This window comes from Mesoplodon mirus (genome assembly GCF_964341445.2).
Source record: "Mesoplodon mirus genome assembly, chromosome: 18".
NCBI lineage: Eukaryota > Metazoa > Chordata > Mammalia > Artiodactyla > Ziphiidae > Mesoplodon > Mesoplodon mirus.
In genome coordinates this window covers 55,640,249-55,660,450 of record NC_138994.1, presented here as the reverse complement: position 1 = coordinate 55,660,450, position 20,202 = coordinate 55,640,249, and the positions used below count along the sequence as shown (strand labels likewise).

At 39.9% G+C, this 20,202-nt stretch overlaps 3 protein-coding genes across 6 annotated transcripts in view; 1 reads left to right on the top strand and 2 right to left on the bottom strand.

Moving 5' to 3' along the window:
- The window catches only part of ADAP2 (ArfGAP with dual PH domains 2), a 42,542-nt gene extending 39,428 nt beyond the window's left edge, over nt 1–3,114 (bottom strand). The window contains exon 1 of the mRNA XM_082603390.1: nt 2,967–3,114. The gene's annotated coding sequence lies outside the window, so the exon portion shown is untranslated. The remainder of the gene's footprint in view (nt 1–2,966) is intronic.
- A 91-nt stretch (nt 3,115–3,205) lies between these two features.
- TEFM (transcription elongation factor, mitochondrial) lies at nt 3,206–11,780 on the top strand. Of its 2 annotated transcripts, XM_082603393.1 has the most exons (5): nt 3,206–3,283; nt 4,549–5,012; nt 6,361–6,510; nt 7,301–7,747; nt 11,714–11,780. In XM_082603393.1, exons 1-4 carry the CDS (start codon nt 3,253–3,255, stop codon nt 7,736–7,738), a joined length of 1,083 nt encoding a protein of 360 aa, XP_082459519.1. In that variant the 5' UTR covers nt 3,206–3,252; the 3' UTR covers nt 7,739–7,747; nt 11,714–11,780. The 2 variants fall into 2 exon arrangements, with proteins under 2 accessions (XP_082459519.1, XP_082459518.1); XM_082603392.1 differs by lacking the exon at nt 11,714–11,780 and having other exon boundaries at nt 7,301–9,283.
- The window catches only part of ATAD5 (ATPase family AAA domain containing 5), a 35,759-nt gene continuing 26,043 nt past the window's right edge, over nt 10,487–20,202 (bottom strand). Inside the window, exons 15-23 of one of the 3 annotated variants that reach the window (XM_082603386.1) lie at nt 19,205–19,381; nt 18,845–18,978; nt 18,290–18,383; nt 17,572–17,636; nt 16,319–16,499; nt 13,668–13,849; nt 12,303–13,168; nt 11,685–11,843; nt 10,487–11,580 (exon numbers count right to left, since the gene is read on the bottom strand). In XM_082603386.1, coding sequence (XP_082459512.1) covers nt 11,502–11,580; nt 11,685–11,843; nt 12,303–13,168; nt 13,668–13,849; nt 16,319–16,499; nt 17,572–17,636; nt 18,290–18,383; nt 18,845–18,978; nt 19,205–19,381 — 1,937 coding nt within the window. In that variant the 3' untranslated portion in view covers nt 10,487–11,501. Of the gene's footprint in view, nt 11,581–11,684; nt 11,844–12,302; nt 13,169–13,667; nt 13,850–16,318; nt 16,500–17,571; nt 17,637–18,289; nt 18,384–18,844; nt 18,979–19,204; nt 19,382–20,202 lie in introns of those variants that run through there. The other 2 variants (XM_082603387.1, XM_082603388.1) reach the window with 2 other exon arrangements.

Genomic DNA, 20,202 nt, shown 5'->3' with positions numbered 1-20,202 from the left:
CTCTAGGCATGCGGGCTTCAGTAGTTGCAGCACGTGGGCTCCACAGTTGTGGCTCGTGGGCTCTAGAGCGCAGGCTCAGTAGTTGTGGTGCGTGGGCTTAGTTGCTCCGCGGCATGCGGGATCTTCCTGGGCCAGGGCTCGAACCCGTGTCCCATTGGCAGGCAGATTCTTAACCACTGCACCACCAGGGAAGCCCCTCTCTCTTTTTTTAAATTGACGTATGGTTGATTTACCATGCTGTGTTAGTTTCAGGCGTACAGCAAAGTGATTCAGTTAAAAAAATACATATATATATGTTCTTTTTCAGATTCTTTTCCATTATACGTTATTACAAAATACTGAGTATAGTTCCCTGTGCTATACAGTAGGTCCTTGTTGGTACAAGTGTCTTTAAATAAAGCTTTTGTTTCACACGTACATCATCAATGTGTCCTGGGTCACGTTCAAAAAAGTTTTGAAAGCGTAGGAACTAGATAACGGGCTAGACACAGGCATGGGAAGGGCCAGGGCCATCTGTATCTGGGCAACGAAAACAGGGAAGTGAGGGGCTGGTTTCTGGGGAAGATGATGACTTTCATTTTGAACCCACTGATTCTGATTTACAGTAAATCATGCATAGTGGTTGCCTCTTACTACTTCCAGGCTCTTGTCAAAGTAATTCTGAATGAATGCTCTGAGGCATGAGGGAGTTTCCCCTCAAGGTCATTAATAATCAGCTCCAAAGAAGAGATGAAACTTTAATAGGGGAAGTAACATTTACTGAACACTTATTCTATGCCAGGCTCTCTGCATCCAGTCTCTAACGAGAAATCCTCTCAGGAGGATTTCCTGGCGGTGTGAGGCAGGTACCATTACCTCCATGTCACAAATGAGGAAGCTGAGGTCCACAGGGGATGAGAAACTGTCTAAGGTTGTGCAGATAGCAAGTCATTTGTCATATCTTGCCAGTGAACCACAGCATCTCAGAAAGCATCAATCACCAGCGCTCCTTATGGCCTCCTGTATTGGTTTTCTAGGGCTGCTGTAACAAATCACCACAAACTGGGTGGCTTAAAACAACAAAAATGTATTCTCTCACAGTTCTGGAGCCCAGAAGCCTGAAATCAAGATGCAAGCAGGGTTGGTTCCTTCTGCAGGCAGATCTGTACCATGCCTGTCTCCCAGCTTGTGGTGTGTGTGACCTGCTGATGATCCTTGGCCTTGTCTTGTAGAAGCATCATTCTAAGCTCCGCCTCCATTTTCACCTGCATTCACAGGGTCCTCTTCTTATAAGGACACCAGTCATATCGGACTAGCTGCCCCCCACCCCCTGTAGTGTGATGGCATTTTAATCTTAACTGATTATGTTTGCAATGACCCTCTTTCCAAATAAGGCCACAATCTTTTTTTTTTTTTTTTTTTTTTTTTGCGGTATGTGGGCCTCTCACTGCTGTGGCCTCTCCCACTGCGGAGCACACGCTCCGGACGCGCAGGCTCAACAGCCACGGCTCACGGGCCCCGCCGCTCCGCGGCATGTGGGATCTTCCCGGACCGGGGCACGAACCCGTGTCCCCTGCATCGGCAGGCGGACTCCCAACCACTGCGCCACCAGGGAAGCCCCACAATCTTTTTTGAGGGATACATTTCAACTCATTAACACCTCATTAAGTGGAATAAGCCTTGGAGTTAAAACGAAATTATTTCCCATTGATTTGGAGAATTTTGCACAAAAAATTGGCTTTATTTTGTGTTGGATTCCTAAGTTCCGCAGAAATTGGCAAGAATCCTAGAATTCTCATGAGTACTTGTAACTGGCCACATCTCCACCACCTCCTGGACAGTAGCTACACAGACACTGCTGCCTGATAAAAACGCAAACACACCATCTGGCCCTCCCAAAGCCGCCGCCCTCCTGACTTCCCTGTTTTTCACAAAATTAGCTAAAGTCGTCCCATCTTTCCTGAAAGAACCCAGAGTCAGCAACAGAGACATCAATGGTTTAAGGGATAAGGGATCTTACACATCTGAAGCAAAAGGGTTCTGGAGCAGCCCCACATGGTGGAGGGCAGGACATGGAAGTCTTCATTGGGTGCGGTGGGGAGAGGTTACCAGTTACAGAGGGAAATGACGTCAGGTGGGTACATTGGTTACCAGGGAAACCAGCAGAGGAGCACAGCCCCTCACTTCCCCTTTGATAAACTATCCCAGTGGAGATGTTTTGGGCTATAGATTAGAAAAATCACTAGCTGGGGCCGGGGGCAAGTACAAAGGCATTTACTGATTAGGCTCTATGATTAGGAGCGAAGGTCAGCCACCTGAGTAGGGTGTAGGAAAAGCAGGGACTGTTCCAGCAGGGGATGTACAGAGAGCAAGAGAACAGCCATCCCGAGTGGCCTGATCACACAACCTCCCAGGTTCAATTCCTTATGGTTGCCTGTCCCTTGAGAAGATACACTAGCTTCCAAATACACTTTGCTACTAGGCTCTTTACCTCCAATCCAGCCTCACACTTCGACATATGCCCAAATTTTTAGAAACACACCTCAAATCTGACTCTACAAAAGCCCCGGTGGTTTCGAGTTACCTCGTGGAACTATTCAGCTGCTCCATTCTGCATTCGAGGCCCAGCCAAATTTGGAGCCAGCCTCGGCTCCCTCCATCTCTTCCAAATAGGATACTTTCGAGGCCCAGTGTCAAAGCCACCTCCTCCTACCTCTCCCTTCCTTGAAGGCTGTCTTCACACAGTTCCCCCTTTGAGCTCCTGAAACACCACCTCGCACCTGTCCCAGTTATTCCATTTTACCTGGTGATTTGGTTATGTATGTTCCTGCCTACGCTCCCCCACCAGACACTAGGCAGGGCCCCAATAGGAGCTCATCAATCTGTATGCCTAGATAATAAACCCAGAGAGTCTCCCCAAAGGAGGGATCTTGCCAACTACAGGCTAAAACCCGCCCAGGCGTTCTCTTCCCAGACGTTCTGCTCACCGGCAGTCAGGGGCCGGTGAGGGCGAGGCCCTTTCCCGGATGCACTGGAAGGAGCCTGCGGCGCACCCGGGGGCTCCGGATTCCGGCACAATCCGGGCCGGCGTCTGCCCAGAGGCGCAGCGGAGCGGCTGCTCACAGCCCAGCGGGAACCACCTCGGGCCGGCCGGAACGCCGCTTCCGCTGGAACCTTTCTACTGAAAGGCCGGGCGCTTTTGGGCGAAGCACGCAGGAACCGGAAGTTAGTGGAGGAAGATGGGCGCGGGCGCCTATTTCTTTAACGTGGAAGATGAACGTCCCTAGTATCCTCTTGGCGGGAGGTAGGGTGCCTGCAATACTGGGTGAATCTCCCGTCTGACATTAGCCCCTGGTCCTGGAGTATTTACCCCTTGGGTCCCGTGTCCAGGTCTCCCTCTTGGGGTCCCCGCTGAGTTGACGGGGCTGTTCTGGTCGCCGAGCCTAGGAGCGATTGTGCTTTCTTCCCTGGGTTAGGGGTCCACGAGCGACTCCTCGGACTGGGCCGAGGGCGGAGGGTTCGGAGTCTAACGGCTGCTTGCTTGCTTCTGGATGCGTTGTTGTCCTGTGGCCGCAATGTCAAAGTTTCCATTGGTTTTACAAAGTTGTTCCTTATATGGTTTTTTTTCTTTGTAGAAATATAGTCATGGTAGAAATCTTGAAAAGTGTACAAAAGAAAATAAAAACCGCCCTTAAACCTACCACTCAGCTAAAACACTTATTATAAACGTATAAAATTTGGTTGTTTTTCTCTTTTTTTGGCTGCGCCATGTGGCTTGCGAGATCTTAGTTCCCCCACCAGAGATTGAACCCTGGCTCTGGCAGTGAAAGCACCAAGTCCTAAACCACTGGACCGCCAGAGAATTCCCTAAAATTTCGTTTTATTTGGTTCCACTGGATGAGAAAGAAACTATTGAAGATAAATATTGTTAAAAAGATCTATTAATTGTTAAAAGGTTTCTCTAAGGTTAAAAATTTCAAAAACGTTAGGCAGTTGAAATCATTTTTTAAATACATGCTTCTTGATGGACATAAAATAAGATTTCTAGGTAGTAAAACCTAGGCGTTATCCATAAAACTCAGAAGATATCTCTTATGGATATGGTCCACTAGTTCTTTCTTTCTTTTTGGCTGCGTTGGATCTTCGTTGCTGCGCGCGGGCTTTCTCTAGTTGTGGCGAGCGGGGGCTACTCTTTGTTGTGGTGCGCGGGCTTCTCATTGTGGTGGCTTCTCTTGTTGCGGAGCACGGGCTCTAGGCACGCGGGCTTCAGTAATCGCAGCACGCAGGCTCAGTAGTTGTGGCTCGCGGGCTGTAGAGCGCAGGCTCAGTAGCTGTGGCGCACGGGCTTAGTTGCTCCGCGGCATGTGGGATCTTCCCAGACCAGGGCTCGAACCCGTGTTCCCTGCATTGGCAGGCGGATTCTTAACCACTGCGCCACCAGGGAAACCCCACTAGTTGTTAAATTATAGGAAAGTCAGTGTCACTTTGCAAAGGCTCTGGTTAGGCCACAACTAACGCTAAAAGGAACTAAGACGTCTCAACTTACATTTTGCTAAAATTTCCTTTCAGGGAGGTGGAGATGTTTTCCAGTTCCATTAGGGTCCTCCTTATTCCAGGACCTACATAATTCCTGCTGTCGGAAAAAATCCACTGCACCAAAGAAAATTATTCCCCATGTTGATTTTTCTGATGAAAACGCAAAGGAGTCTGGAAAGGCACTTGACAAGCTCTTCTCTTCAGAACAGCAGGCTTCCATCTTGCATGTGTTGAATACAGCGTCTAATAAAGAACTTGAAGCTTTCACATTACTTCGTGGAAAAAAGTCCCTCAGTATTGTAGAGCACAGAGAAAAGTTTGGGCCATTTCAGAATTTGGAGAGTTTAATGAATGTGCCCTTGTTCCAGTATAAAACCACCATTCAAGTTTGTAACTCCATTCTTAATCCAGAGACTGGAGGGAAAAAAAGGAAGTTACAGGAAAATCGGCTCTTGAGGAAGCTCATCAAACCAGAAATAGGAAGAGAGAGACTTAAGGTATACTTTTTTTTTCTTAATGCGTCTTATACTGCCTAAATATTTGAGAACCAAAGCACTATTCTGAGCACCAAGATGGGGTTCTTCAGGCAGATTATAGTTTAGTTGGTGGGCCCAGAGATACACATATAAATAGATAATCTATTATATGGTTATTCTCAAAGAATGAGATGTACAGGTAGTAAATTGGCAATTTAGAGGAGAGAACTGTGGGTTGGGGAATGTTTACTAGAAGAACTCAGCCTGGATCACGGAGAGTGAACTAGGCTAGCAGGAAGAGGAAGGCATTCTAGGAAGAAAGGACAGTTGATGTAGAGAAGTAGGTCTGGGCAAGACTTATTTAGGAGGAATGTTAAGAAGATATATGGCTGTTTTCCTAGGCTCCTCCTTCATCTCACATATTAATTCTACTCCTATTACTTGTTTCTTGTGCTTCTTCACTGTGACCTAGATTCTTAGTACTTTGTCGTGCAACAGGTACCTAACACAAATCCCCACCTCTAGTCTAGACGCCTCCCGTCCACCTTCCACACAGCTGTCCATGTTCTTTCTGAAATGTGTATCTCATGTTACACCTGAATGTTATAGGCTTTGGTGGCTCCCTGTAGCTCTCAGGATAAAGGAAGTTACTTTTTGCAGAAATGTGCCTACCCCTCTGCCCTTTTCCCACTTGCACTCTTTATTCACTGCCTGAGTGAGAGGTGTCAGCCTGTATTTGCAGACATCTGGGTGAAATAACTCCCCGTTTACCATTTTACTCATTCTCCTAGTTCTCCAATAAGTCTTCCTGACCATTTCTCCTCTCTACAGTGTAACTTGTATGGTGGCATTTCTTATAATATATGGTTATGTCCCTTGTTTCCCAGTATCTAGCACATTCCCCAGCAACATTTGAATATTTGAATGCCTACTTTGAGCTAGGTGCTGAGAACAAGTAAAAGTTCTGTTCAACAAGTAAAAGACTGCTACTGGTTACCTTTTTTTTCCTTTTTTTTGCGGTACACGGGCCTCTCACTGTTGTGGCCTCTCCCATTGCGGAGCACAGGCTCCGGACGCGGAGGCCCAGCGGCCATGGCTCACGGGCCCAGCCGCTCCGCGGCATGTGGGATCTTCCTGGACCAGGGCACGAACCCGTGTCCCCTGCATCGGCAGGCGGACTCTCAACCACTGCGCCACCAGGGAAGCCCTGGTTACCTTTTAATAATAATTACTCTTTAACAATTCTTAGTTCATAAACTGTAAATATATTTCTATTAATAAACTAATTTGGATTTCTGAGTTTGTATCTTAAATTTTATATCTGTTAAAATGTTTACACTTGTAATTAAACCAGCCTTTTTTGTTTTAGGCAATTAATAGTATTGTATCCATTGTTTCTGGTACTCGAAGAATTGCCTGGGCTCACCTTGATCATAAATTGGCAGTGCTGGACTGGCAGCAAACTGAATACTGCCGATTGATGAAAGGAACATACCTATCATCTGTCTATTTAGAAGAGGTAAGGCAGTTACACCTCCAAATCCCTACCTGCTAGAGCTCATTGTGTAGTATTTTAGTCCTAAAAGGAATGAAATAAGATAGTAAGGATGGATTTTCTTTTGGTACTTATTATTCACCCATTCCTATGTTTTCCATCACTTATGATTTTTTAACAATTGAATCATTTATTTCAAGAAATGCCTTATGAATCAAAGGCAGATCCTGAGAAAATCAGTGGTAAAGTTTATTACTCTAAATGTTAAGAAACTTCATTACCATATTTATAAAGCTTATTCTTCAAACACTATTACTTATTGTCTCATTTAGTCTTCAAAACCTGGTGAGATGGGCAATAATGATCATCCTGATTATATCTATGAAAACTGGTTCAATCAAGTATATGATGTGATTAGCCAGTTGCAGAGGTGACTGATTCTAGGCTAGTTATTCCAACCCTATACTCTACCCTAGAATTTTTTAAAAGCTAAATAAGACAATTTTGTCTAATCTTAAAGCCAATATAGTTTTTAGGAATTATGAAGCCCACTGTACAGATGAAGAAACTAGTAATTAGGAGGATTTACTGACTTGTCTTAGCTCAGCTTGTTCCTACTAGAAAGAACTTGGCTGGCCTGACCCCTTCAGAAAATGCTTTTTCAATTACTTCAAAATTGTCAATAGCAATATTATGTAAGTTATATATTTAAAAAATAGAAGTGGGACAGAGAGGGGGCCCAAACAATAAAGCTTAATGAATTATTTCTGTTCACTTATTTTATCTTCCCTCCCCCCCCCCCCAAAAAAAAAAGGTTTCTTCAGTTATTTCAAAGATGCCTAAAGCCGACTTCTATGTCCTGGAGAAAACAGGACCTTCATTTCAGAACTCATCTCTGTTTCCTATACTATTACATTTTCATATCATGGAAGCCATGCTGTATGCCTTGCTGAATACAACTTTTACCCAGGATGGCCATCATCAGGTGCTGAGCATGAACCGAAATGCAGTGGGGAAGCACTTTGAACTGATGATTGGTGACACGCGGACTAGTGGAAAAGAGGTAGTGAAGCAGCTCCTCTCAGAGTCTGTACTGAAAGAAGAGCCTCGGGTATTCTTCCCACCAGATAAGATAGTCCGCTACAGACAGATGTTTTCATCTACTGAACAATACAGGGTAGAAGAGTTATATGATTCATTATTACAAGCTATTGCCTTCTATGAATTGGCAGTTTTTAATACTGAATCTTAAAATTCTGAGGTTAGTATGTTACATGTTAATATCATATTAATTTATATTTATTAGGTCTGAAGTTTTAAAACCAACTGTTTCGAACATCCGTGTTAATGGAGAAGAAAACATAAGTTTGACTGTATTTAGATGTTTCAAGTCAGACTTTTGGCTACTGAATGGTTTACACAATAATAAACCAAGGCTAAATCAATAAATGAGATTCTGTGCCTTTTGGGTTTAAGCATTAAAAAATAAGATGTTCCCTAAACATCCAAAACAAGAAACAAAGTTATCTTCCTTGAAAGGCAAATGCCATCTATACTAAAGGATTTGCATTATTATCATACTGTTAAAATAGGGAATAATGAATTTTCTGGATGGTGCTCATCATGGGAATAAAGCTAAATATAACTGACAACACAGCTTGTAGAATCCTCTTCTTACTCTGAAAGTACAGTGTGGTTTGATGCACTGCCTCCAGAAGGGAGTTTTCATCAGCTCAATCTATTAAGCCCAAAACAAACAAGCTTTGTTTAATAGGCTTTTTTTTTGGCTGCACCACGCAACATGCAGGATCTTAGTTCCCCAACCAGGGATCGAACCTGTACCCGCTACAGTGGAAATGTGGAGTCTTAACCACTGAACTGCCAGGGAAGCCCAATAGGCTCATTTTTAAACTTTGAAATTTTTTTTTTTTTGGCTGCACTGGGTATTTGTTACTGCACGCGGGCTTTTCTCTAGTTGCGGCGAGCAGGGGCTACTCTTTGTTGTGGCGCGCGGGCTTCTCACTGCAGTGGCTTCTCTTGTTGCGGAGCACGGGCTCTAGGTGTGCGGCCTTCAGTAGTTGTGGCACACGAGCTCTAGAGCGCAGGCTCTGGAGCTGTGGCACACGGGCTTAGCTGCTCCGCGGCATGTGGGATCTTCCCGGACCAGGGCTCGAACCCGTGTCCCCTGCATTGGCAGGTGGATTCTTAACCACTGCGCCACCAGGGAAGCCCTAAGCTTTGAAATATTTTACTTAACAGACCATCTTTTGAGAAAAGTAGCACTTTTTTCCCCACATCTCTCCATTTCCATTAGATTTGCCTTAGTTCAGGCCCTCATTATATCTCACCTATACTGAACCCAAGTCTCTCTGATGTCAAAGCATTAAGTCTTTTCTTTCCTTTAATCTAAAAGTGAAGTATACTTGTTGGGAAAAAAAATTCAAATAATCAGAAATCTATAAAATACATGGAAGTCCTCCCTTCCAGCACCTCCAACTCCCTAGGCAGTTTGATGTACACTCTAGACTTGTGGCCGTGCACAAGTAAATCTCTACATATGTGACTGTGTATGTGAGCGTCTCCACCTTGGAACTGTTGTAGATACCTCCGAGTACACATCTGAACTCATTCTCTTTCCCCCAGGCCACCTCAGTTGCCTTTGTTTTACACTTTAGTGAACAGCTTCACCAACCGTTCAAATTGTTCATGCCAGATGTGTGGCATTCTACTTCTCAACATTTCTAGAAATAGCTGTAGTGAAATGTGTCCAAATTAGACATTTATAGGATAAGATGCTAAGTACTGAAGAGTCATCAAAATTCGGTTACTGGGCTTCCCTGGTGGCGCAGTGGTTGAGAGTCCGCCTGCCGATGCAGGGGACACGGGTTCGTGCCCCGGTCCGGGAAGATCCCACATGCCATGGAGCGGCTGGGCCCGTGAGCCATGGCCGCTGAGCCTGCACATCTGGAGCCTGTGCTCCGCAATGGGGGAGGCCACGGCAGTGAGAGGCCCACGTACCGCAAAAAAAAAAAAAAACCAAACAAAAAAAACCAAAATTCGTTTTTGTTTTTTTTTTTGCGGTATGTGGGCCTCTCACTGTTCTGGCCTCTCCCATTGCGGAGCACAGGCTCCGGACGCGCAGGCTCAGCGGCCATGGCTCACGGGCCCAGCCGCTCCGCGGCATGTGGGATCTTCCCGGACCGGGGCACGAACCCGTGTCCCCTGCATCGGCAGGCGGACTCTCAACCACTGCGCCACCAGGGAAGCCCAAAATTTGGTTACTTTTATCACAAAAGTAAATCTTAAGTCTTACAGGAACCTTTAAGAATTGAGAAAATATTTCCCAAAATTATGCTTAACCTTAAAAAAAAAGATATTAAATGTGTCCCTATTAGGGAGGAAAATACCCCCATTATTTCTTGGTTTTTGATCATTTAAATACAATTCTATGGAGTTATTTTACTTTGGTTCCTCAATTGATGAGGATTATCCGAATTTTCTAATAATTAAAGACCAAATTAACTGGTAAATGCTCTACAGGTAGTGGACTTTTGCATTCAGTAGAAAATAATAAATCCATATACTTAAAAAAATGCCTTAGATGTTATTCTTTCTTTTGTACAAGGACAAAACCTGTAAGATATAGACTATATTCAAGCCTATACAATATCCATATTTACCCAGATGATTACATCTGGAACTCTCTGAACATTGCAGTCTTTTAGCTTTAGCCTTTAATTAAATCAGTGTACTATCAATACAAGAAAAGGTAGGTTGAACAAATAAGAGGTAAAAACATTTTGTACACAGGTATACATCTATTTTTCAACTGTACAAAATTAGGATACTTACCTTTTGAAGTGAAAATTAATTCACCAGATAATGTAACTGAATATTAAGCTAATATATAATATAAACAATTGAAATAGGAAACTATTTTCAGATACATCTGATTGCAAAAATGATTTTAAGTGAAATGTGGTATTTTAAAATCTTGTAATTAAAAATATATACCTTCTCCAAAAGTATAACCTTAAGTCGAAATGGCTATCATGTAGAAATCCTAGGGTAGAATCCTTTATTACAGTTTCAGTGAATAGCAGTTTGTCCAAAATATTTATATTATCATTAATATCTTTATGAAATAAAACATCAATGATATAAAAATACAAGAAAAATGTACAAATGATTTGCGTTGTCAAAATATACAAGATATCACATTTGTATGGTTGCTAAAAAAGATTTATGAAACCTGAAATTCATAATCTTGATTTCACCTCGTCAGCGTTCAGTGATTCACGTGGTAAAATATGCTGGATGAGTACACTAAAAATAATTTTATCAGGAAGATCTTACTTTTTGAAATTTCTTTCCTAAGAAGTTTGCTTATGTATTATACATGCTATTTTGTCCTTTGGATTGTGTAAACTTATTTTTAAAAAAGATTATCACCTAGCTGATTCACATTCACAGCATGGATTAAGGGTCACCAGAAGGGGAAAAATTATGGATTAGTTTAGCACTGAAGCACCTTTAGAAATATTCAGTGAACTCTACCTTCTAGAAACAGCTCACACACATACAAAAATACTCCAATGCTAAATCAGATAATACAAAAAAATTCAAAAAAACCCCACCACTACCACAATTATAAATACAATTTGTAACTCAAATCTTTTCATTTTAAATATTTACACACTAATAAGAAATATACAAATAGACTGTTTTAAATGTACATTAAGAGAAATAAACTCTTCCATGAAAATCACTATAAAAATGTCTCTTGGGCTTCCCTGGTGGCACAGTGGTTGAGAGTCCGCCTGCTGATGATCCCACATGCCGCGGAGCGGCTAGGCCCGTGAGCCATGGCCACTGAGCCTGTGAGTCCGGAGCCTGTGCTCCGCAACGGGAGAGGCCGCAAGTGAGAAGCCCGCGTATGGCAAAAAAAAAAAAAAAAAAAAAAGTCTCTTAAGGACCATGTAAGAATCTGTACAAGGCACTGTAAATGTAGGATATTAAGGGAAGCCAGCTGCCAAAGTGTTCATAGTCTCTTTTGAAATGTTAAGGTGAATTCCTTCAAGATAGTGCAGGAATCTGTCAAAATTACAAGGAAAAACACTTTAATATTAATAGTTCCATCAGATGAGAATATTTATTAATCTTGAAATAGTTATGTAACATGTTTTTATAGAAACTACCTTCTTTTACTTTTTCCTTGTTCTTTTAGCTTCTCAGTCTTACAAATGTTTCGAAGAGTTGGCAAGTATTCTACTATACTAGCTTGTCTATTACCCAGGTTCGGAAGAGATCGGCTAGAAAACACACTTTTGATGACTGCTATCCTCTTCCAAGCACTGCTGTAAATTAAAAGTAATGCATTATTTTTTGATTTTTAATGCCCAATAAAAATGCAACAATCCCCAAACCAGCTGCTGGTCTCTGCTTCTCCTTGCTTCTGGTCTAGACTAGATTAACTGTATTCCAGATTCATCTCCTATATCATTTTCAACACATCAATCACTCCCATACTGAAAAGACTTTAATGGCTACCTGCTCTCTGCACACCAAATCCAGACCCCTTCCCTGTTATCCAAGAGTCTCCTAAATCTAACCCCCACCCCAATCTCTCAATTTTTCTTCCCAGCAATCAGGCTGGTCTCCTTAACTGTCTCATTAGAAGCTACATTATTAATATGAAGGGTTTACCATGATCAATAAAGCCCAGCATTTCAAAATTAGTAAGAGAAAGAAACTAATAATTTCCCCTTTACCATTTATTATTGAAAAATAAAAAGTAAACAGAAGTCAAGACTTACTCTAAATTAGCTGCTGACTGACTGAAGTGTACATTGTTGCGCTTTTGTGAAACATAAAAAGTAAGTTCTTTTGTTGGATCTCTTCCTACTTTCTTACAAGAATTCAGGGAGGTTTCCAATGCTTTTGAAATAGTAGAAGAACATTTAGTAAAGCTGAGAGCTTCTACAGCTGCCTTTAATTCTCCAGAGCTTTGAGAAGTCCATCCATCACTACTCTCGAGACTAAACTCATCACAAAGTCCACTTTTAACCTTTCCATTTGTCCAGCCAAAATCATTTTTACCAAATTCCCTATGTTCCCTTACATCAGTTAAAAGGGCATCTAGGAAGGACATGTTATCCACGAACTCAGTGAGAGAATTTAAACCGTGAGAAACAAGGACCGAATATTTTTTTTCTGCTGGTGTTTTAGGAGAACGAGGAATAGATTCAAAGTTTGACTCTAGACATTTGTTTAGTTTATTTGTCTCTGGATTGCTTTCTTTATCTCTGGCTTTGCTTTCTTCTGAATTTGGAGAAGATGCAGAGGAAAGCCTAATAAATTCATCAGAAAAGTCCAATTCGGTGTCAAATAAGTCACTATCATGTAAAATTACCATCTTTTTCTTATGTTTCTTTTTTTGTGACTTTTTCAATGGCTTCTCTCCTTCAGAAAGTTTCCTAGCAAGACATTTCATATTTTTTGTTGCTGCATTGGTGTCCACACTTACTGACGAACCAGAAAAGTTTTCTGTTTCTGGAATGATGTTAACAGGTAGTGGTAGAATGAACTCAAGATTACTATATAAGAAATCTACATTCCTCATTTGGAATTCTGTAAGAAGCTGGATGAGCTTATGCCATTCTTCCTTTGTTCTGATTTTGTGCTGAAAAACAATATTGAGTAAAGAAATGTCATAACAGTACATAGTCTGAACATTTTTCTACCCATATGAATATAGTGTCATTCCTATCTATCTTCAAAGTAATGAGTCGCTAACCCTCATAATTTTATTAACCTACACTTCCCTAATACATCAAACAGTATCATGAGTCTAAAAGATTAATTTAGACTGTTAATTAAAAAAATTAAATTCTCTAATAGTCAGTACATACCCTAATTCAATAATTAGAAGCTCATTTGCTTAAAAACTACTGTTTTGAAACTGTCTTTTTTTATCTGAAATATTTCTAAGTTGTATTCTAAATTCTATAATATGAATTTAGAGCAATGCCTATGTACCATTTGTCAAAGTGGTACAATGTGTTAAAATCAGAAATCTGAAGCCTGTAAAAATTACTGGTAAACTTAAGTTAACCTTAAGATTCAAAAGAAAGTGTTGGGAAGATAAAAAAGAACATAAATTTACTAGACATTGAAAATACCTTCAAAAATGAAAATAAGTCTTCAGATGGGGAAAAAATGTTCTTAAGGCCAAACAAGGTCTCAGCACAGCCAATGTCACATTTGGGAAGGTCTGTTGGATTCCTTTTAGTATTTTTAGCATTATTTTTGGAATCAGGGTCATCTTCAGAGCAAACAAGTGGTACATTTCTGCTATTTCCTCCTACAAAATTAGTAAAAGAAAACCTTAGCTATCCATATTTTTATCAAATTGTAGCAAGTAATTATTTAAAATCCAAGATCCTTTGGCATTTAAAAAAAATAAATTTATTTATTTATCTATTTATTTTTGACTGTGTTGGGTCTTTGCTGCGGGCAGGCCCTCTCTAGTTGCAGCCAGCGGGGGCCACACTTAGTTGCAATGCATGGGCCTCTCACCGTCGTGGCCTCTCCTGTTGCAGAGCACGGGCTGCAAAGCGCAGGCACAGGCTTAGTGGCTATGCAGCATGAGGGATCTTCCCGGGTCAGGGACTGAACCCACGTCCCCTGCATTGGCAGGAGGATTCTTGACCACTGCACCACCAGGGAAGTCCCCTTTGGCATTTTTTGGACCTAATCCTCATTTTGTTATTCTCCCCGTGTGTATCTAATTCATAAAGCATACAATACAAACATGATTTCTACATAGGTTAAGTGGGGCTGGGGTGTGGGGTGGGCTTACAAAACAATCCAACAGAAAAAAGGGCAAGGACTGGACAGGCAAGTCACAGAAGAAACACAAATATCAAAAAAACTCATAAAAAGATGTACAATTTTACCAGTGATCATGGAAATGGAAATTAAAATAAGATACCACTCATTTTTCACCTTCTAAATTGGAAAAATTAAAAAATATATTCATTGCATACTTTAACAACAAACTGAAGATGACTTAAATGTCACCTAGTAGGTAATGGTTAATTAAATTACGTTACATCCACTTTATATGATGGAATAGCATGCAGCTGTGAAAAAGAGAGGGCGGGCTTCCCTGGTGGCGCAGTGGTTGAGCGTCTGCCTGCCGATGCAGGGGACACGGGTTTGTGCCCCGGTCTGGGAAGATCCCACATGCCGTGGAGTGGCTGGGCCCGTGAGCCATGGCCGCTGAGCCTGCGCGTCTGGAGTCTGTGCTCCGCAATGGGAGAGGCCACGGCAGTGAGAGGCCCGTGTACCGCAAAAAAAAAAAAAAAAAAAAAAAAAAGAGAGGGCTAGAACTATACGTACTGACAATAAATTGTGAGGTAAGAAAAAGCAAATTGTTTAACAATACACATAGTATTGTTTAATTTTGCTAAATAAGTAGGTAGCAATATTTGTATATGCATAGATAAAGGTCTAACAGTAGCTACCTTTAAAAAGCGAGACAAGATCTTTTACTTTTTACATTATATACTTCCGTATTGTTTGATTTCCAATGAGTGTGTATCTTTTTTTTAAGACAGGAATGAAATGAATTTAAGATCTTCAAGAAAAGAAATAATGCTAAAGTTCTTGGTATTATATTTTATAACCAGTAATATGGTGATAGTTACTAACTATTTTGTTTAAAATAGGATATTTTCCATGTCTTATTTATCATATTTACTTCTAAGAAATAGTTAAAACTGCCAGCTTAAATTGAATTAAATACTTTGAGAAAGAATAAGATATTAGGGCTTTTTCCTAGTGGCACAGTGGTTGAGAATCTGCCAGCCAATGCAAGGGACACGGGTTCGAGCCCTGGTCTGGGAAGATCCCACATGGCGTGGAGCAACTGGGCCTGTGAGCCACAGCTACTGAGCCTGCACGTCTGGAGCCTGTGCTCTGCAACAAGAGAGGCCGCGACAGTGAGAGGCCCGCGCGCTGCGATGAAGAGTGGCCCCCACTCGCCGCAACTAGAGAAAGCCCTCGCACAGAAATGAAGACCCAACACAGCCAAATAAATAAATAAATAAATAAAATTTTAAAAAGAATAAGATATTAAATTTTGAACTAATCAGAAAACCAATAGGGGATTAATATTACAGAACTTCACCTTTTTTTAAATTAAATATTTGTATATTTCCCAGAGCAGGATCTGTAACTACAGAACTGTGACTATGGAGCATGGAAACCACAAACTATGAACTTCTTCAGGGAAGGAACCATGTCTTATTCATATAAACACAGGACCTGGCATGGAGAAAGTCCTCAGTAAATGTCTGTGACTTGAATTAGGTAACAATGACTGAAGATTGATAAGAAATAAAATAAAGCATTTCTGAAATAATAGAGTTCTTAGGAAAGAGAGAATTACAGGCTATTAAGGAAGCTGAAAAGGAACTTACAATACAGTCATCTAAAAATAATTTACATATGGAAAAATTACCAATACTTATTTATTTAATAAATGAAAAAGAAAGTTGCTAAATAATATAATTCTATTTGTTTATAAGCAACTATGTTTATAAATGTACAAGTAACCATTTGTTCCAGGTTCAGTTTAATTGTATTTACCCACATTTAATGCTTACAAAACTTTTCATCAACTAAGTTGATGTATGTATGTTTCTTTTAATATTAACATGATACCTCAATGCTCAAAATTTTTATAATCTTTCAAATGTTTTGGTACAGCATATATTTTAATATAGGATCCCATTACAGAAATTTCTTTTACAACAAATCAACTTACGACAAAAAGATAATGGCCTTTCTTCTAAAAATCCACCTCCACTTCTAATCCAGAATTGTAAGTAAAGGATACTTTTTCTGATGTCACAAGTATTTGCAGTTAGCAATGTTACAAAATCTTTTACATCGGTTCTAAAATTCTCAGTCAAGCAGATCATCTGTAGGTAGCTGGCAACATTTAGCTGAGAGAGAGAGAGACAGGAGGGGAGAGGTGGGGGTAGGAGGGAGAGAGACACAGGAAAAAAACATGGTCAACTGCAGAGTTAACAGAAATACATCAATAACATATCAAAAAGCAAGCCAAATTTTGCTAAGATTCACAATATCTTAAGCTCTTATTGAGAATGATTGATCTAGAAAAATGTAAAGGAATATGGTACCAAATTAGAAGCATTTACATAAACTTCTTTTATTAACTGTATATAGTCTGAGACAGCAAGGAAAACTTTATGGGCGATTCTCCAACCTGAATCCTGAAGGCAATTTTATTAAACCTTAAGAAAATCCCTTAGGGGGCTTCCCTGGTGGCAAAGTGATTGAGAATCTGCCTGCCAATGCAGGGGACACGGGTTCGAGCCCTGGTCTGGAAAGAATCCACATGCTGCGGAGCAACTGGGCCCATGAGCCACAACTACTGAACCTGCGCGTCTGGAGCCCGTGCTCCACAACAAGAGAGATCGCAATAGTGAGAGGCCCGCGCACCGCGATGAAGAGCGGCCCCCGCTCGCTGCAACTAGAGAAAGCCCTCGCACAGAAATGAAGACCCAACACAGCCATAAATGAATGAATGAATGAATGAATAAATAAATAAATAAATAAATAAAAGAATAGTGGTTATCGCCGGTGGAGAGGGCAGTGCTGACTAAAAACGACCCAAGGGAACTTTTGGAGGTGATGGAAATGCTCTATATTTTGATCTGGGTGATGGTTACATGGATGTTTATCTCTGTTCACATTTTTCAATTTGTATACTTAAGTGCATTTTTAACTATATGCAAATTTCACCTCAGTAAAGCACTGGTTACTATGAAAAAGACCTAATGAACACGGGAGTCTAGTAAAAATTTGAATACATGAATTTTGAAAAAGATATTTTTTAAAGTAAAAGAAAGATAATCAGAAGTCCCCTAAAATGCAGAAATTTTAACATACCCCTTAGTAACCACATTTAAAAATTATAACTAAATTTTATAATAAATCACCTTTTATATAATTGTGATATATAATTTATGCTGTTCAAAATTAAAAACTTACCAGTGAAGGAGTGTTAAAATTAATTTCTTCAAAGCAGCCATCAAACATTAAACTAAATGTTGGATCTATAGGGAAATAACATATTTTTTAAACATTAAGACCACTAAGGTACTTTCTCTAGTCATACTTTTCTATGAAAGTATTCTATATTTCATCAGTAATGAAAATAAAATATGCAAATTATAAATCATTAAGGAATTGAACTTCCATCTTGACTTTTTAATTAAACTACCATCTCACTTGGGATTAATATGATTTTTATCAATATTTTTAGAGTACAATCATTAACTATCAAACGGGCTATTAATTTCTAAGTAGAGTCTAACACAAACCCATAGCAGAGATATTCTACTCAATATTTGCAATGACAAATATTAGAGAAGAATGTTATAAAACAATATATAGGGAATTCCCTGGTGGTCCAGTGGTTAAGACTCCACGCTCCCAATGCCCAGGTTTGATCCCTGGTCAGGGAACTAGATCCCACATGCCACAACTAAAGATCCCGCACTTGGCAATGAAGATCCCGTGTGCAGCAACAAAGACCCCGTGCAGCCAAAAATAATTAAAAAAAGATCTAGAAGCCTCATCGCTTTAGGGAAAAAAACAGACTTAATTTACCAGCAGACTTCAAAAGGAACATATCTAACTAAAATTAGAAGCTTTCCCCAAATATTTTAACCAAAAGTAATTAATTGTAAAACCACTGGTTACCTACCACTTGTCGTAAGGATTACAGGTCTTTTCGTGGTTGCCATGAATGTTTTGATTGCATTCAAAAACCCAGCATCTTCTTCGAAAATGACATCAACCTAAGAACAAATGGTTATTAGAATATTAATACAGTAACAATATACTTATTGGATATCAGTTATGTATACACAGTAGATACACTATATGTCTATTAGAGACAGAATTTATGAATTTGTGAACAGTGTGACTTCACACCATGCCGAAAGCTTACAACGTTTTATACTATTAAAAGGGTAAAAAAATTATCAAACATTAAAAACAAAAAAATGCAGTCAGCTATAATTGGATAAGTATGGGTCAGAATAATTTCTACAAACACTAAACAGTAACTGAATTGCATTAATCATGTTCCTAAAAAATTCTTCTATGGCTGACAGTTTCATTCACTTTAATTTCAAATAGATACAATTATTCCTGACCTTCTTGGCTATTTTACAGTCCTTTATAGTAAAACATACAGTAATCTTTAGAATAAGTTTTTATCAGGAGGTATCACAAATGTATACCTCTGTAAGCCTACCTCCTCAAACAGAATGAGAGATGTTGCATTTTTCCTGTTGGGTTCCTCAGCCCCAAACTCTTTGACATTTTTATTAGTTGTGTTTGTAGATTTAGTCTGAATAATTGGTTTCTGTTCAAAAGAATTTTTGATTCCTGCATAAATAAAACATTAATATTTTAGATAAAATCAACTTTTAACACTGGATTTTTCCACAGAATAAACTCAAACTGAAATCCATGATCAAAACTGAAACAAAGTATCAATACTCCTATATATACGACCTTCAGTGTAACTGAGGTTTAATAAATAGCAATAGGAACTCATGAACTATGATCATATTTTTATGTTATCAGGGCCTCTGTTAATTTAGTATCTTACCTTTATTATTTTCCAGAAGTGCTCCTATTTGTTCATTATTTTTTGGCTTACAAGACACTTTAAAATAATTTGCCAAAGTTCTAGGTGGAAGTACTCGCTTTGGTCCACTACTTTGTGGTGATGGTGGAGGAAGTTTTCTTGGTGATGTAACAACCTTCTTGGGGGAGCTTAATTTTTCTGCCAAAAACAAATTGCACTTAAAGACAAATATTCTAAAAATTAAACAGATGGCAAGATTGAGTTATCCACAGTATATTTCTACCCTTACCAGTTAAAAAGCAAAGGTATAAAAATTCTTTTTCATTCTTATATTCTCTTTACAGTCAAATATTACTGTATTGTTAGTTATTCTACCAGTAGAGAAGGCAAAACCAATCATTTGGAAAAGATACTCTTTTCCAAGAAACATATATTCTTGAAGCAAAAATCTTCATAATCCCTTAATTCACTCTGTCTACATCTGCTTGAGGTCAGAAGAGGCTGGAGAAAAAGTGATATCGGTACATACTGAGCACATTACAGACTTTCCTGTGTAACTTCAATTTAGCCCACAGTAAACTGATATTGTAAGCAAATGATATGTTTTTCTAGATATGCTATGAAAGATGGATACAAAGTTAAAAAACAAATGGCTGATGTCTACCCTTCAGAAGCCCAACAGTGGCCTGGCATTTATTCCAGAGTGTGTCCTTTGCTCCTCTCTAAGTACCCTCATTCAGCCTTTACAAGTGCTAGTTATTATCATACGGACTCAGAGCAGGATCTTCTTTATGTACCAGCATATGTGCACCATTCCATGACTGTGTCCTATTCTTTTTTTGTACCCTCATCTCCAGAGATCTTATCATAGACCTTGCATATCACAGGTGTTCGAAAAACTTAGTGAAAATTTTGAGCTTGAAAAAAATTATAGATATCACTATCATGTCATAAAAATAGAGCATTTTAGGGACTTCCCTGGTGGTGCAGTGGTTAAGACTCCAAGCTCCCAACGCAGG